This window comes from Penaeus vannamei, chromosome 37 (genome assembly GCF_042767895.1).
Source record: "Penaeus vannamei isolate JL-2024 chromosome 37, ASM4276789v1, whole genome shotgun sequence".
In the NCBI taxonomy this organism is placed as follows: Eukaryota; Metazoa; Arthropoda; class Malacostraca; order Decapoda; family Penaeidae; genus Penaeus; species Penaeus vannamei.
The window spans coordinates 12,362,946-12,379,087 of record NC_091585.1 but is presented as its reverse complement, the minus strand read 5'-3'; the positions used below and the strand labels follow the sequence as shown (position 1 = coordinate 12,379,087).

The window sequence follows — 16,142 nt, the reverse complement described above, 5'->3', positions numbered from 1 at the left end:
ACAGTAATTGTATATGTGATCATGGTAATAGTGCTTGTGCTTAAAGTAGTTTTCATGTATGTTATCATGATCATAAGCACCTTAGTACGTGTTTACGAGGTGAGTGTTAGTTTGTGCCCATCGTATGGTGATTTTTGCACGCGTACATAGCAAAGTGATAGCGCTTGCGTTAATGTGAAGCGTTGTTTATTGTGCGTGCATATCTATTCAACCTTTGTGCTGACGGTAAGATGTGCTCAGTGTGTTCATGATTAAGTGTTCGTGCCTAATTGAGCATGCATACGTAATTAACATTGTGCTGATGGCAAGGTGTCGTAAGCAGTAATTCAACCGCCTTAGTGCTCATGTTTACCGATGTTTTATATAAAATTGTCAACGATTCAGTGTAGTTCCCTTTAAAAGTGCGTGTGCCTAGTGAACATGCCTGTCGTGCACATCAGTGCGTGATATTTTAGAATGTGGTTTGTCCTTACTGTGCTTGCGCTTCACTTACCGTACATGTGCTTACTGTACTTTCCATGCCCGTGCTATGCATTCATCACTATTGCGTGCGGTTTGAAGATTGTGCTTGCCGTAGTTACGTATTTACATGCGTGCAAACTATATTACTTGCTATGGTATATCTGCTTAATAAGTAATATACGTACACGTGATAACCGTACCTTGCTTATTGTGCTTACCATGTTTACTAAAGTACATACTGTGCGTACGTGTGATAGCAGTACTCTAATTTACTGTCTACCGTGATTGTTGTGTGCATAGTGACAATTAAAAAACGTGTTAATATTAACTATGCGTCTACGGTAATGACAGTGGAGAACCAGGTGCAATGACGCTGCTTTCGGCAGTGCGTCCGCCCCTTCACATTCACAGACACACACACACACACACACACACACACACACACAGACACACACACTTTTCAGTTTAAGATATTATTTTTAAGTCTCAGTTTAAAGTCAAATATTTAAGGGGACCTTCTGGTGATTTTTCGGCGATTTTCGCCCCTCTTGCCGAAATTGACTTTAGTGCATTTTCAAGGAGTTTCTAGGCCCCCGGTTCTCCCCTGAAAATTTCAAGGCCCGACCGTTACTTCTGAGGTGGTAGCAGCGATTTTCGATGTCGACCGAAATATTATTTTTTTGATGTTACCTTAGAAAATCGGCAATTGTGACGCAATGATTAGAGATAATAAGAATATGAGGTTTTCTGAAAGCTTATCAAATTTCACATAAGATGAGACCAACCTTCTTTTTTTTTGGAATAATTTCAAAAATCCGGCAATCGTCCAAAAAACGACAATGAAGAAATTTTCCATATAAATAACTAAACATATGTTTTTCATATGGTGTATATTTTTTTCTTTATGTTTTCATCATACATAGTTACTTTGATCTATGAGCAAAACATTTCGAAAATGCAAACCTCCCCCCCCCCACCCATGGGGGGTAGTTTTGCCAAATATTCAGGATCACCACCATAATTTTATGGAATACTAAATAGGCTAAGACAAACCTCAGGTTAAAATTTTATTCAAATCTGCTGATAACTTTTCGAGTTAGAAAAAAAAATCCTGGATCCAAACTATGATCCGCATCACCACCAAACTGCAATAAGCGTTTAAGTTAGGTTAAAACTCACCTTTGGTTAAAATCTCGTTAAAATGTGTTCATAACTTTTAGAAATATTAGAAAACACAAACTAACAATCAAAAAAACAACAAATAAACAATCAACAAGCAAACAAAGAAACAAACGGAAGTAACAATATAAATAAACAAAAGGTCATGGGGTACACGAAAAATATCTATATGTGCTCATATACCTTATATACATAGTTTCACATCGCCATGTAATTGTTTTTCGTCTTTCCACGGGGTCTGAGAGTGAAATTTGGCTCCGTGACCCCGTAGAGTTATTCCGCAAATTTAAAAAGACGATTTTCATGGTCCAGGACGGCCCGGCCGCGCGGGGAAAAGTATGTGTTTGGTACCCGTCCGACTGGAGAAAAGTTATTCTTTCGACAAATATTATACGTTGTAAAACCCCATTAGAGCATCAATAATAGGTATATGATAGATAATTATATCAAATACAAGTATTCTGTACATGATTTGTCATGTAAAATGTAGACAAAATAAAACGGAATAAGATCGCGATTTTTAGGTCCGTCATAGTTTTACGCATAGCACACGTATATTCGATCCGATTTTAAAGTATTATGGCTCATTTTGTAGCTGAATAATAGTTCTATTACATACTGCCATGAGGATTTGCAATATTTTCACGTGGTTCTTGTAAATGTGACATATGTTTTCAAAATCTCCTATTAGGGTATTAAAATAGTCACCTTCGGAAAATATTCACCAAGACAAAAGTAAGGTCAACTTCTCAAAAATGGCTTCTGCATATAATAGTAGAAAGATAGTTCTATTCAAACATGAAATCAGAATGGCTGTATGATTTTTTTTTTTTTTTTTTTTTGATTTTTGAGAAATTTTTAAAAATGGTCAATGTAGGCCTATAGACCCCCAGATCACTGCCACCACTCCGCACTATACGTAAGATTTTGAGAAACCGTTACGTGCTAGCAATGTCCGCAAGACTTCGGAATGCAAGTAGATGATAGAGGATTATGGTGTATGGACTAATCTTATACCTTGTTTTGTTGATATCAAGTTAGCCTTGGAAAGATGAAGAAACGTAAAATGCCGATATCTCGGAACTCCACCTTTAGGGGTGGGTCAAAGGATTCCGGGCACACCATATGTCCAAAATTAACATATTATGGCTCATTTTGTAGAAAAATAAAATATCTGCAACTTGATCGAGAGCGTTTTCGCAGTTTTTGCCTGTGCTTCTTGTAAAAGTGGTCAATGTAAGAAAATTTTTACCTTTTTTTTTTTTTCTTGAAGTCCCCTACTTCAAAAATTCACAAAAAAAAAAAAAAAAAGATTGAAGTCGAAATCGAAAAAACGCTCTCGATCAAGTTGTAGATATATGGTAGTTCTGTGCAAAAATCAAATAAAATTGTATGTCTTGCCGTTTCTGAAGTCGGAATCCTTTGTCCCGGGTGCTGCATTTTCAAAATGGCGAATTTCGCATTTTTCCGTTTTTTGACAATAATTCAAAAACTGTTCGGGCGATTTCGAAAAAAATCGACCACAGGCAATGGGAAGGCGCCCAAATAAAAGGTTGTGAGTTTCATCAAAATCGGCAAGAAAAAAAAGCAGACGGTCCCCTTAAATTTCCTGTGTTTTTCGTTCTTAGCTTTTTCTTTTTTCTTTTTAGGAGGTCGTGGTCCCTCTTTCTGTATATTCTCGGAGTTTGCAATCATGTACTCGCCTGCTGTCTCTTATAAAGGATGCATATACCAATCCTCTCTCATTTCAAATATCATTTTTGGTGATTCTGGTGCTAACTCCCTAGTCTGGCGACAATTCTCGAGTTCCCCTCCACCTGAGCGCCAAGCACAGTCAGCACCTCCCCCCTGATATTAAGGTCACCAGTTAGAGGTCGGCACACGCCCGGCGACCCGAGACCTGGCTAGGGAGGCCTTGCCTCGCTCAGCTGTGCTGGCCGCTCGGTGGGCGAGGGAGGGGTTGTAGTGGACGTGAGGTACCCCCACTATGTTGCGAGTCCAGACTAGGCGAGTCCCCCCTGTTAACAACGCAGCACCTCCAGTTCAGCACTATCTGAGGGAGTTCTTAGCTTTCTCATAACGGCCTCGGGTTTATTTAAACCTTTAATGGTTAAATGTTTTACTTCTATTTTAATCTTTTATTTTAATTTGTTATTTAACACTATGTTGCGACAAACACACGAGTTGATAAAAGCTACAGGCAAGATCGTGACAAAATAAATGTTAACCTATTAACTACGCATCATGTCAATGCAGCCAGTGCATTATTCCATCTTTCACTGAATATACCCCAGGTTATCTCATTTGGGATTTCAGTTCAGTTCAGTTAGATTTGCGAAGGCATGCTTCGCCCGGGCCTTTTCTCTAGAGTGGCCCGGCCTGTGTCAACTATTTCTAGTTAACTCATGTGTTTTCTTTGAACTGTATGCTTATCGTGGTGGCTGAATTGCAAGCAAGTGATCCAGTTGCCATGGAGTAGGATCGCTTGCTTGCAATTCAGCCACCACGATAAGCATACAGTTCATACAGATTTGGGATTTATACTGATCTTTTTATATATACCGAGTGCCCACGGGGTGTGTGTAAAACTTTGCTATACTTACTCATGTATGAGTCGTTAGGCAATATCTATGGACGCTAGCTAGCTCCTAGTTACACGCACTTTTTAGTGGGTCATGTATGAGTGGTTAGAGTGACCGTCTTACAATCACTTGCAACGGCAGCAAGGGATCGAATCCCGATCGGATAGGTTATATATGCATCATATCAATACAGCCAGTGCATTATTCTATCTTTCATTGAATACTCAGGTTATCTGATTTGGGATTTGAACTGCTCTTTCTATATATGCCGAGTGCCCAGGGGGAGTGTGTAAAACTTCACTATACTTACTCGTCGTAGTCATCCTCTGGTGTTGGCCTGCTGGACCGGGTGCAGTCGGTGAAGAAATTGTAGCAGTACGCTTGGCAGAACTCGTCAAGGACACAGGCCATAGCCAGCATGTCCGCGCGGGCCCTCATATGGAAGTCGAGCATCAGACCCATGATGACCAGATTCTGCTGAATCAGCAGAATCTGGTCATCGTGGGTCTGATGTATGAGTAGTTAGGTAATATCTATGGATGCTAGCTAGCTCCTAGTAGCATGCTCCTTTTCGTGGGTTGTGTATTCTCTGAGTAGGTTGTGTATTAGTGGTTAGAGTGACAGTCTTGCAATCACTTGCAATGGCTGTGAGGGATTAAATCCCAATCGGAGAGGTTATATATTCATATATGTATATACATATATATCTAAATATATATGTGTATATTCTATGTATGTATGCATATATATATATATTGTAGTGGTTCCTGATTGGCCATCAATCCAGAACCGCACCTGACATTTGACTGGACAACTCCTGCCTCAGAATCGCCCTAACTGTCTGAGCTAACATCGCTGATCAGGTTCGTAAGCTGCCGGACCTGAGGCGGAGTCATTTGCATCTCGCCTGTTGACCTGGCAACATTTGTACTTGGTTCCTCAGCAAATAATGAGATAAAAACAGTTCGATTTTATATCCACAACACTGTTGACCCTCAAAGCGAATCAAGTTTTGTTTTTAAATGTCAGCTACACACAGGATGCTACCAAAATGCTCTCTGGCCAGCCTGCCGGAATGGTTTCTTCTGGTGGAGCAGGAATTCCTCCTCAAGAATATCACCACCCAGACCACCAAATTCCGCATGCTGGTCACCAACCTTCCACCTGAACTCCTTTTGACTGTCGGCGACCTCCTGAATGATCAATGGTACGCCAAATACAAGAAGCTCAAGGAGGCGTTTCTCAGATGTAGCACCAAACTACGTTAAGCTCCTTCCTCTCCTCCGACACCACGGACAACAGTACTCCTATAGAAATTCTCTGCCACTTCCAATGCCTACTCACCCGCAACAGACAGCTACCCACAGATATCCAGCAAATCCTGCTGGTGTCAGATGCTCCATTAGAGCAGCTTGCTCTGAAAGCAGACACAAAAATCGCATCTAAGACACACACACCCACAGTAGCAACAGTGTCTGCCGCAACTGCTACCCCCACCGTGACGTTGGAATGCCTTGCAGCCAAGGACTTTCAGCAAGCAACTCTGCGAACAGGTGACTCGGGTATGCAGCCGATCAACGAGGCCCTCACTACAACAGGACATATACATCATTCCAGGACTCCAGGATTGCTCTCACCTCTTGGTGAAAAAACTCCCGAGGCCTCTCTGTCTCCCCTACGAGGATCCATTCCCGGTCATCTGAAGAGGCAACAAGACTATCACCATCCGCTGCCCAAAGAGAGAAGAAACCGTGGCCATCAACCACGTCGAACCTGCACACCTGCAACAGGCTTTCAGGATCACCAAAGTCCGTCTCGCGACCGCGATACTAGAGGAGGAGTGTTGTAGTGGTTCCTGATTGGCCATCAATCCAGAACAGCACCTGACCCGTGATTGGCCGACTCCTGCTTCGGAACCGCCCTAACTGGTCAAGTTCATAAGCCACCAGACCTGAGGCAGAGTCATCATTTGCATCTCGCCTGTTGACCTGGCAGCATTTGTACTTGGTTCTTCAGCAAATACAAATAAAATAAAACATTATAAATATATATATATATATATATATATATATATATATATATATATATATATATACATATATATATATATATATATATATATATATATATATATATATATATATATATATATATATGTATATATATATATATAGATATAAATATATATATATATATACATATATATGTATGTATATATATATATATATATATATATATATATATATATTATATATATATATATTATATATATATATATATATATTATATATATATATATATATATATATATATATATATATATATACACACACAAGTATGTGTAATATAAAAAGAATCCTTTTTGTTATAGGGTAATAAAAGAACTATTTCATTCAGCCAAAATTTTACTTTCGATCATACGGAATCCTTTTTGAATAGGTTAACATTTCAGCTCGTTCTATATGGCAAAGTGACACGGATTTCATAAGACCAAGAAACTGCATTCGAAATTACCAATATTGATCACTTACTTCTTAATAGCACTAAGGACAACACAAATTTAGTAAATTCACAAATCATAGAAATCAAAAACAGACATTTTCATCAATGACGCTGTTTTTTTATTATTAATATTTTTATTATTAACATTTGGAAATTTCGAACTGATTAACTCTTTTGTTTAGTTGATAAAAATCTAATTAGGTATTTTTTCCTCTTCTAAGATGTTGATTTCCATTGCAACAAAGAATAATTTTCCAATAAGCAGATGTCCTTCATAAGCACTTTCTAAACACTGAATGGAGAGTCAATATCAGTGGAGTACTTTTTTTTTTTTTTTTTTTTTTTTTTGGGGGGGGGGGGGCAGATTTTGATACGATTCTTCCCTCGACTTCCGCATCAAACCGTATGTTCCAAAGGGTTCACAGACACCTCGTGGTCCATAGCCATCGGGCTCGTAGTGGAAAGATTGTCCTCATGGACCGTAGAGTGGTCCATAGCCATCGGGCGCGTAGTGGGCCCATCGTCCTCATGGACCGTAGAGTGGTCCATAGCCATCGGGCGCGTAGTGGGCCCATCGTCCTCATGGACCGTAGAGTGGTCTATAGCCATCGGGCGCGTAGTGGGCCCATCGTCCTCATGAACCGTAGAGTGGTCCATAGAGTCCTCATGGTCCGTAGAGGCAGCACAACTAGTTCTATCTATGGTAAGTGGCTGTTAAGAGAGTAAGAGAATAGTAAACAAAACAGTTTCAAATTGTATATGAAGAGTCTGTTTCACTGTTACAGTGTGAAAAATAACTATGTTCGCATTCAGAATGAAAAGTAATGTTTAGCAACAGGAACAGGCTTAAATACATACCATGGACAATATATATACCAATAATTAGCCACGTTATCTAAAGTTTTACAACGTTATGCAAACAAGATACCTACACACAAACGTATGTCTTCATCAACGAATAAGGGAAAAACACACGCACACATATTCAATAGAAAATAATAATAAAAAAGGAAAAAAATACATAAACTAAACATTCCAAAATCTAAATACAAAACGACCCCCACCTCCAAGAGAGTGAGAGACGACGTACCTTAACCAGTTTATCCTCAGAGTTTTGGTAGTAGTCGTAGATGGAGACGGTGCCCGGTTTCACGTCTTCGACCAGGATCTCCCGAGACACAGCCACCGTCAGACAGACCTCCGCTGACGTCAGAGAATCGAGGTACAGCTCCACGACGCCGGGCTCGTCTTGCTGCAAGAGGCAAATGTAAGACAAAACCAATTACGTATAGACAGTGGAAACATCTTGATGCAAATTGGATTTACAAAACGGATGAATCTGTTTTGATAAGATATGTAGTATGTATTCTATCTATAATGAGAGGTATATACGGATATATCCGTTATGAAATTAGATATAAAAAGTGGATATGCAATATCTATAATTAGATTTATGAAATGGATTATTTTTCATTTTCATGGGGTGGATATCTGTAAACAAGTAGATAAATAAATTGTATGTATCTATTTCTTATTAGATATGAAGAGTGGGTATTTGTTTATAGGTAAATAAATAAAATACATTTATCTCAATTACATGAATGTGATGGATATATTTATGTGAAATTAGATACATCAAGTGGGAGTATTTAATTACCATCAGATATGTATAGTGTTGATGCATTTATTTACAAGTCGATATATTAAATAATAATTGGGTCTATTAAGTGGATATATCTAATGATGATTAGCTATACCAAATGGATATATTCATTAATGATTAAATTGAATGATGAAATGTAAAAATTCATAAAATTGACAAATCCAGCCTTTAACCTTCCCCCGTAATAACGCACCTCGTATTTCTTAGCGACCTTCCCGTCCACTAGGCGTTGCAGAGAAGCCTCCTCTGCAACGTAGCCAGACTCGAGGTCAAGCTCGACGATGACCATGTTGGACTCTTCATCTTCGAGGAGGTAAAAGGCGCAGATGGTGACGTTGGCCGCAGTGCATGAGCCGCTGGTGGAGGTGACGGTCATGCTGAAGGTGGCGCTGGCTGCGATCTCCGGCATGTAGAACTGGTGGACGACCTGCGGGAGAAGAGGCTGTGCACTGCGCTCGAGATTCCTTCTTAGAGTAGGTGCTTTTATCATTTATTTTCTTCCTTTCTTTTCATTTTTATAATTATTATCTTCACTGCCATGGCTGGTGTTATCATCATGTGATTATTAATATTGTTTTTTGTGTTACAATCATTATCCTCAATATCATTAATATAATTACTCATCATTACTAATCTACTGCGTAGCTGTGGTTCTGGCATTGATCCTATTCATTCTCTTCGCCTTGGATTTGAATTGCGATTGTTGAGAGAGGGAGAAAAATGTATCGCATATTGATAGCCGTCACTGACCATGAACACGGCGCATCCAGTGCCAGAGGGGGTCACTGTGACATCGTAAGGCAGAGGGTCTTCGATGTCCCGCGTCTGCACCACCAGCTGGTTGACTGCCTCGATGAGGATGTTGAAGCTGGTGATGGCTGTCACTGCCAGCTCCAGGTTCGTGTCAGACGGTGGGAAGAGAATGCTATACTCAGCGAAGGCTTCGAGGGCTAAGACAGTGTCCTGGAATTGGAGGATAGGAATGTTAGACAACTAAATTTGGAAATAAGGAATGATGATCCACCATCATAGCCATAGCCTCATTTACGGACATTACGAAACTGATGAAATCATTCATCAGAATGGCACGATTTGTGCAACGAAAGGTCTTGGGTCGCATACCTGAGTCTAGTGGAAACCCCCGAGGCTGTTGCGGTGGGATGACATTCTCCTGATGAGGTCGACCGCCTGGGAGACGTAGTGTAAGTGATCGACCTTCAACATGGCCAGGACGGTGTACGCCGCGCTCTCGACCCAGATGCTCTCTCCCTCGTCATCGCCGGCGGTCAGGAGGTCGTACGCTGCAGCGATGTGGGCGGGGGCGTCTGCGCTCGAAGCCAAGGCGAGGGCGTAGGCCTTCAGGGACTCTGAGTAGACGTCGGTGGCAGCTGTGTCGCTCGCGATGCAGCTGACGGCGGCGGGGAGGGCGCCCGCGCCGAAATGGCCAGCCTCACTCAGGGCGATGGCCACGTAGGCTGAGAGGGGCACTGCTGAGGCCGAGGCGCTGCCCAGGCCGCCCTGAAGGAGGAACCTTTCTTTACTCCACATGCACCGAAGGGTAGAATCCTTCGGAAAACCTTGCATGGCTTAGGACCCCATCACTCACCAAACTTGGAAATTGCATATGAGGTAGAGTAGTAATAATCTCTCAATCAATATGAAAGCAGTTCCCTTCCCCATCCAGGGCCCCCCTCCCGACCCAGGGCTCCCCTCCCCATCCAGGGCCCCCCTCCCGACCCAGGGCTCCCCTCCCCATCCAGGGCCCCCCTCCCGACCCAGGGCTCCCCTCCCCATCCAGGGCCCCCCTCCCGACCCAGGGCTCCCCTCCCCATCCAGGGCCCCCCTCCCGACCCAGGGCTCCCCTCCCCATCCAGGGCCCCCCTCCTGACCCAGGGCTCCCTTCCCCATCCAGGGCCCCCCTCCCGACCCAGGGGTCCCCTCCCCATCCAGGGCCCCCTCCCGACCCAAGGCTCCCTTCCCCGTCCAGGGCCCCCTCCCGACCCAGGGCTCCCTTCCCCGTCCAGGGCCCCCTCCCGACCCAAGGCTCCCTTCCCCATCCAGGGCCCCTTCCCGACCCAGGGCTCCCCTCCCCATCCAGGGCCCCCTCCCGACCCAGGGCTCCCCTCCCCATCCAGGGCCCCCCCCCCGGCCCAGGGCTCCCCTCCCCCTCCAGGGCCCCCCTCCCGACCCAGGGCTCCCCTCCCCATCCAGGGCCCCCCTCCCGACCCAGGGCTCCCCTCCCCATCCAAGGCCCCCTCCCGACCCAGGGCTCCCTTCCCCATCCAGGGCCCCCCTCCCGACCCAGGGCTCCCTTCCCCATCCAGGGCCCCGTCCTCAGGAGCCTAGACTCACCTTCATCGCCTGATGATGAACATGCCCGACGGACTGGAAGCAGCCGTCGTCCATCTGGAGACTCAGCAGCCAGTCGGCGGTGACTTGCAAATCGTTTTCGTCGATCTGCGTAAGGTTAATGTTTAGGTGATGAGTCATCGATGAGGAAATTCATGTCTATATGGAAATAGGTAGATGAGAAAACCATTATAAAAAGGAATACATTAGGTTGATATGTATATCTATACTATATAACATGTGATACGGTTTTAACAAGACCATACAAAGGAATATCCAAATAAGAATATCATGATTAAAGAACTAACGAATATTATGAATTAAACTTCCTTTTACAGAACTGTATCGGTTCTTTCTCCTTTTTTTACCGTAATGTACTGTGATGCTTCGGCGAAGGACCTCAGAACGAACGCCGTGAGCCAAGTCGACCCTTCCGAATCACTGTCTCCGAATGCGCTGTAGGATCCGTCAGACCGGCGGTAAGTCAACTCCCGCTGATAGCCTGAGTCACGGAAACGAACAAACAATAAGTTACGAGTAAAAAAAGATGCATAAAAATGGGTTTGTGGGAATATGATCACTTTTAAGGCCCGTGAGTAAGGATATGAAGAAAAAAATCAATAAATATTGAAATAATAACTTTTCGAGTTAGAAAAAAAAATCCTGGATCCAAACTATGATCCGCATCACCACCAAACTGCAATAAGCGTTTAAGTTAGGTTAAAACTCACCTTTGGTTAAAATCTCGTTAAAATGTGTTCATAACTTTTAGAAATATTAGAAAACACAAACTAACAATCAAAAAAACAACAAATAAACAATCAACAAGCAAACAAAGAAACAAACGGAAGTAACAATATAAATAAACAAAAGGTCATGGGGTACACGAAAAATATCTATATGTGCTCATATACCTTATATACATAGTTTCACATCGCCATGTAATTGTTTTTCGTCTTTCCACGGGGTCTGAGAGTGAAATTTGGCTCCGTGACCCCGTAGAGTTATTCCGCAAATTTAAAAAGACGATTTTCATGGTCCAGGACGGCCCGGCCGCGCGGGGAAAAGTATGTGTTTGGTACCCGTCCGACTGGAGAAAAGTTATTCTTTCGACAAATATTATACGTTGTAAAACCCCATTAGAGCATCAATAATAGGTATATGATAGATAATTATATCAAATACAAGTATTCTGTACATGATTTGTCATGTAAAATGTAGACAAAATAAAACGGAATAAGATCGCGATTTTTAGGTCCGTCATAGTTTTACGCATAGCACACGTATATTCGATCCGATTTTAAAGTATTATGGCTCATTTTGTAGCTGAATAATAGTTCTATTACATACTGCCATGAGGATTTGCAATATTTTCACGTGGTTCTTGTAAATGTGACATATGTTTTCAAAATCTCCTATTAGGGTATTAAAATAGTCACCTTCGGAAAATATTCACCAAGACAAAAGTAAGGTCAACTTCTCAAAAATGGCTTCTGCATATAATAGTAGAAAGATAGTTCTATTCAAACATGAAATCAGAATGGCTGTATGATTTTTTTTTTTTTTTTTTTGGATTTTTGAGAAATTTTTAAAAATGGTCAATGTAGGCCTATAGACCCCCAGATCACTGCCACCACTCCGCACTATACGTAAGATTTTGAGAAACCGTTACGTGCTAGCAATGTCCGCAAGACTTCGGAATGCAAGTAGATGATAGAGGATTATGGTGTAGGAAGACTAATCTTATACCTTGTTTTGTTGATATCAAGTTAGCCTTGGAAAGATGAAGAAACGTAAAATGCCGATATCTCGGAACTCCACCTTTAGGGGTGGGTCAAAGGATTCCGGGCACACCATATGTCCAAAATTAACATATTATGGCTCATTTTGTAGAAAAATAAAATATCTGCAACTTGATCGAGAGCGTTTTCGCAGTTTTTGCCTGTGCTTCTTGTAAAAGTGGTCAATGTAAGAAAATTTTTACCTTTTTTTTTTTTTCTTGAAGTCCCCTACTTCAAAAATTCACAAAAAAAAAAAAAAAAAGATTGAAGTCGAAATCGAAAAAACGCTCTCGATCAAGTTGTAGATATATGGTAGTTCTGTGCAAAAATCAAATAAAATTGTATGTCTTGCCGTTTCTGAAGTCGGAATCCTTTGTCCCGGGTGCTGCATTTTCAAAATGGCGAATTTCGCATTTTTCCGTTTTTTGACAATAATTCAAAAACTGTTCGGGCGATTTCGAAAAAAATCGACCACAGGCAATGGGAAGGCGCCCAAATAAAAGGTTGTGAGTTTCATCAAAATCGGCAAGAAAAAAAAGCAGACGGTCCCCTTAAATTTCCTGTGTTTTTCGTTCTTAGCTTTTTCTTTTTTCTTTTTAGGAGGTCGTGGTCCCTCTTTCTGTATATTCTCGGAGTTTGCAATCATGTACTCGCCTGCTGTCTCTTATAAAGGATGCATATACCAATCCTCTCTCATTTCAAATATCATTTTTGGTGATTCTGGTGCTAACTCCCTAGTCTGGCGACAATTCTCGAGTTCCCCTCCACCTGAGCGCCAAGCACAGTCAGCACCTCCCCCCTGATATTAAGGTCACCAGTTAGAGGTCGGCACACGCCCGGCGACCCGAGACCTGGCTAGGGAGGCCTTGCCTCGCTCAGCTGTGCTGGCCGCTCGGTGGGCGAGGGAGGGGTTGTAGTGGACGTGAGGTACCCCCACTATGTTGCGAGTCCAGACTAGGCGAGTCCCCCCTGTTAACAACGCAGCACCTCCAGTTCAGCACTATCTGAGGGAGTTCTTAGCTTTCTCATAACGGCCTCGGGTTTATTTAAACCTTTAATGGTTAAATGTTTTACTTCTATTTTAATCTTTTATTTTAATTTGTTATTTAACACTATGTTGCGACAAACACACGAGTTGATAAAAGCTACAGGCAAGATCGTGACAAAATAAATGTTAACCTATTAACTACGCATCATGTCAATGCAGCCAGTGCATTATTCCATCTTTCACTGAATATACCCCAGGTTATCTCATTTGGGATTTCAGTTCAGTTCAGTTAGATTTGCGAAGGCATGCTTCGCCCGGGCCTTTTCTCTAGAGTGGCCCGGCCTGTGTCAACTATTTCTAGTTAACTCATGTGTTTTCTTTGAACTGTATGCTTATCGTGGTGGCTGAATTGCAAGCAAGTGATCCAGTTGCCATGGAGTAGGATCGCTTGCTTGCAATTCAGCCACCACGATAAGCATACAGTTCATACAGATTTGGGATTTATACTGATCTTTTTATATATACCGAGTGCCCACGGGGTGTGTGTAAAACTTTGCTATACTTACTCATGTATGAGTCGTTAGGCAATATCTATGGACGCTAGCTAGCTCCTAGTTACACGCACTTTTTAGTGGGTCATGTATGAGTGGTTAGAGTGACCGTCTTACAATCACTTGCAACGGCAGCAAGGGATCGAATCCCGATCGGATAGGTTATATATGCATCATATCAATACAGCCAGTGCATTATTCTATCTTTCATTGAATACTCAGGTTATCTGATTTGGGATTTGAACTGCTCTTTCTATATATGCCGAGTGCCCAGGGGGAGTGTGTAAAACTTCACTATACTTACTCGTCGTAGTCATCCTCTGGTGTTGGCCTGCTGGACCGGGTGCAGTCGGTGAAGAAATTGTAGCAGTACGCTTGGCAGAACTCGTCAAGGACACAGGCCATAGCCAGCATGTCCGCGCGGGCCCTCATATGGAAGTCGAGCATCAGACCCATGATGACCAGATTCTGCTGAATCAGCAGAATCTGGTCATCGTGGGTCTGATGTATGAGTAGTTAGGTAATATCTATGGATGCTAGCTAGCTCCTAGTAGCATGCTCCTTTTCGTGGGTTGTGTATTCTCTGAGTAGGTTGTGTATTAGTGGTTAGAGTGACAGTCTTGCAATCACTTGCAATGGCTGTGAGGGATTAAATCCCAATCGGAGAGGTTATATATTCATATATGTATATACATATATATCTAAATATATATGTGTATATTCTATGTATGTATGCATATATATATATATTGTAGTGGTTCCTGATTGGCCATCAATCCAGAACCGCACCTGACATTTGACTGGACAACTCCTGCCTCAGAATCGCCCTAACTGTCTGAGCTAACATCGCTGATCAGGTTCGTAAGCTGCCGGACCTGAGGCGGAGTCATTTGCATCTCGCCTGTTGACCTGGCAACATTTGTACTTGGTTCCTCAGCAAATAATGAGATAAAAACAGTTCGATTTTATATCCACAACACTGTTGACCCTCAAAGCGAATCAAGTTTTGTTTTTAAATGTCAGCTACACACAGGATGCTACCAAAATGCTCTCTGGCCAGCCTGCCGGAATGGTTTCTTCTGGTGGAGCAGGAATTCCTCCTCAAGAATATCACCACCCAGACCACCAAATTCCGCATGCTGGTCACCAACCTTCCACCTGAACTCCTTTTGACTGTCGGCGACCTCCTGAATGATCAATGGTACGCCAAATACAAGAAGCTCAAGGAGGCGTTTCTCAGATGTAGCACCAAACTACGTTAAGCTCCTTCCTCTCCTCCGACACCACGGACAACAGTACTCCTATAGAAATTCTCTGCCACTTCCAATGCCTACTCACCCGCAACAGACAGCTACCCACAGATATCCAGCAAATCCTGCTGGTGTCAGATGCTCCATTAGAGCAGCTTGCTCTGAAAGCAGACACAAAAATCGCATCTAAGACACACACACCCACAGTAGCAACAGTGTCTGCCGCAACTGCTACCCCCACCGTGACGTTGGAATGCCTTGCAGCCAAGGACTTTCAGCAAGCAACTCTGCGAACAGGTGACTCGGGTATGCAGCCGATCAACGAGGCCCTCACTACAACAGGACATATACATCATTCCAGGACTCCAGGATTGCTCTCACCTCTTGGTGAAAAAACTCCCGAGGCCTCTCTGTCTCCCCTACGAGGATCCATTCCCGGTCATCTGAAGAGGCAACAAGACTATCACCATCCGCTGCCCAAAGAGAGAAGAAACCGTGGCCATCAACCACGTCGAACCTGCACACCTGCAACAGGCTTTCAGGATCACCAAAGTCCGTCTCGCGACCGCGATACTAGAGGAGGAGTGTTGTAGTGGTTCCTGATTGGCCATCAATCCAGAACAGCACCTGACCCGTGATTGGCCGACTCCTGCTTCGGAACCGCCCTAACTGGTCAAGTTCATAAGCCACCAGACCTGAGGCAGAGTCATCATTTGCATCTCGCCTGTTGACCTGGCAGCATTTGTACTTGGTTCTTCAGCAAATACAAATAAAATAAAACATTATAAATATATATATATATATATATATATATATATATATATATATATATATA

The 16,142-nt window shown here is 42.7% G+C and overlaps 2 protein-coding genes across 2 annotated transcripts; both read right to left on the bottom strand.

Moving 5' to 3' along the window:
* Positions 1-7,076: 7,076 nt before the first annotated feature.
* LOC138859690 (thioester-containing protein 1 allele R1-like) lies at positions 7,077-9,701 on the bottom strand. The gene is made up of 5 exons (XM_070115514.1): positions 9,511-9,701; positions 9,139-9,351; positions 8,582-8,815; positions 7,816-7,977; positions 7,077-7,436 (listed from the first exon to the last, which is right to left on the bottom strand). Exons 2-5 carry the CDS (start codon positions 9,139-9,141, stop codon positions 7,122-7,124), a joined length of 714 nt encoding a protein of 237 aa, XP_069971615.1. The 5' UTR covers positions 9,142-9,351; positions 9,511-9,701; the 3' UTR covers positions 7,077-7,121.
* Positions 9,517-13,547, bottom strand: LOC138859643 (ovostatin-like). Its single transcript, XM_070115440.1, has 4 exons — positions 13,496-13,547; positions 11,106-11,239; positions 10,741-10,845; positions 9,517-9,906 (listed from the first exon to the last, which is right to left on the bottom strand). Exons 1-4 carry the CDS (start codon positions 13,545-13,547, stop codon positions 9,517-9,519), a joined length of 681 nt encoding a protein of 226 aa, XP_069971541.1.
* Between the last annotated feature and the right edge of the window lie 2,595 nt (positions 13,548-16,142).

Coding starts and splice junctions, on each gene's coding strand:
- LOC138859690 (XM_070115514.1), bottom strand. Junction 7,978..8,581: donor AGGTCGCTAAGAAATACGAG/GTGCGTTATTAC, acceptor TGCCTCTTGCAG/CAAGACGAGCCCGGCGTCGT. Junction 7,437..7,815: donor CTGAGGATAAACTGGTTAAG/GTACGTCGTCTC, acceptor CTCTCTTAACAG/CCACTTACCATAGATAGAAC.
- LOC138859643 (XM_070115440.1), bottom strand. CDS start 13,547: ATGAGAAAGCTAAGAACTCCCTCAGATAGTGCTGAACTGGAGGTGCTG. Junction 10,846..11,105: donor AAGCATCACAGTACATTACG/GTAAAAAAAGGA, acceptor AACCTTACGCAG/ATCGACGAAAACGATTTGCA. Junction 9,907..10,740: donor TTCATCATCAGGCGATGAAG/GTGAGTCTAGGC, acceptor TTCCTCCTTCAG/GGCGGCCTGGGCAGCGCCTC.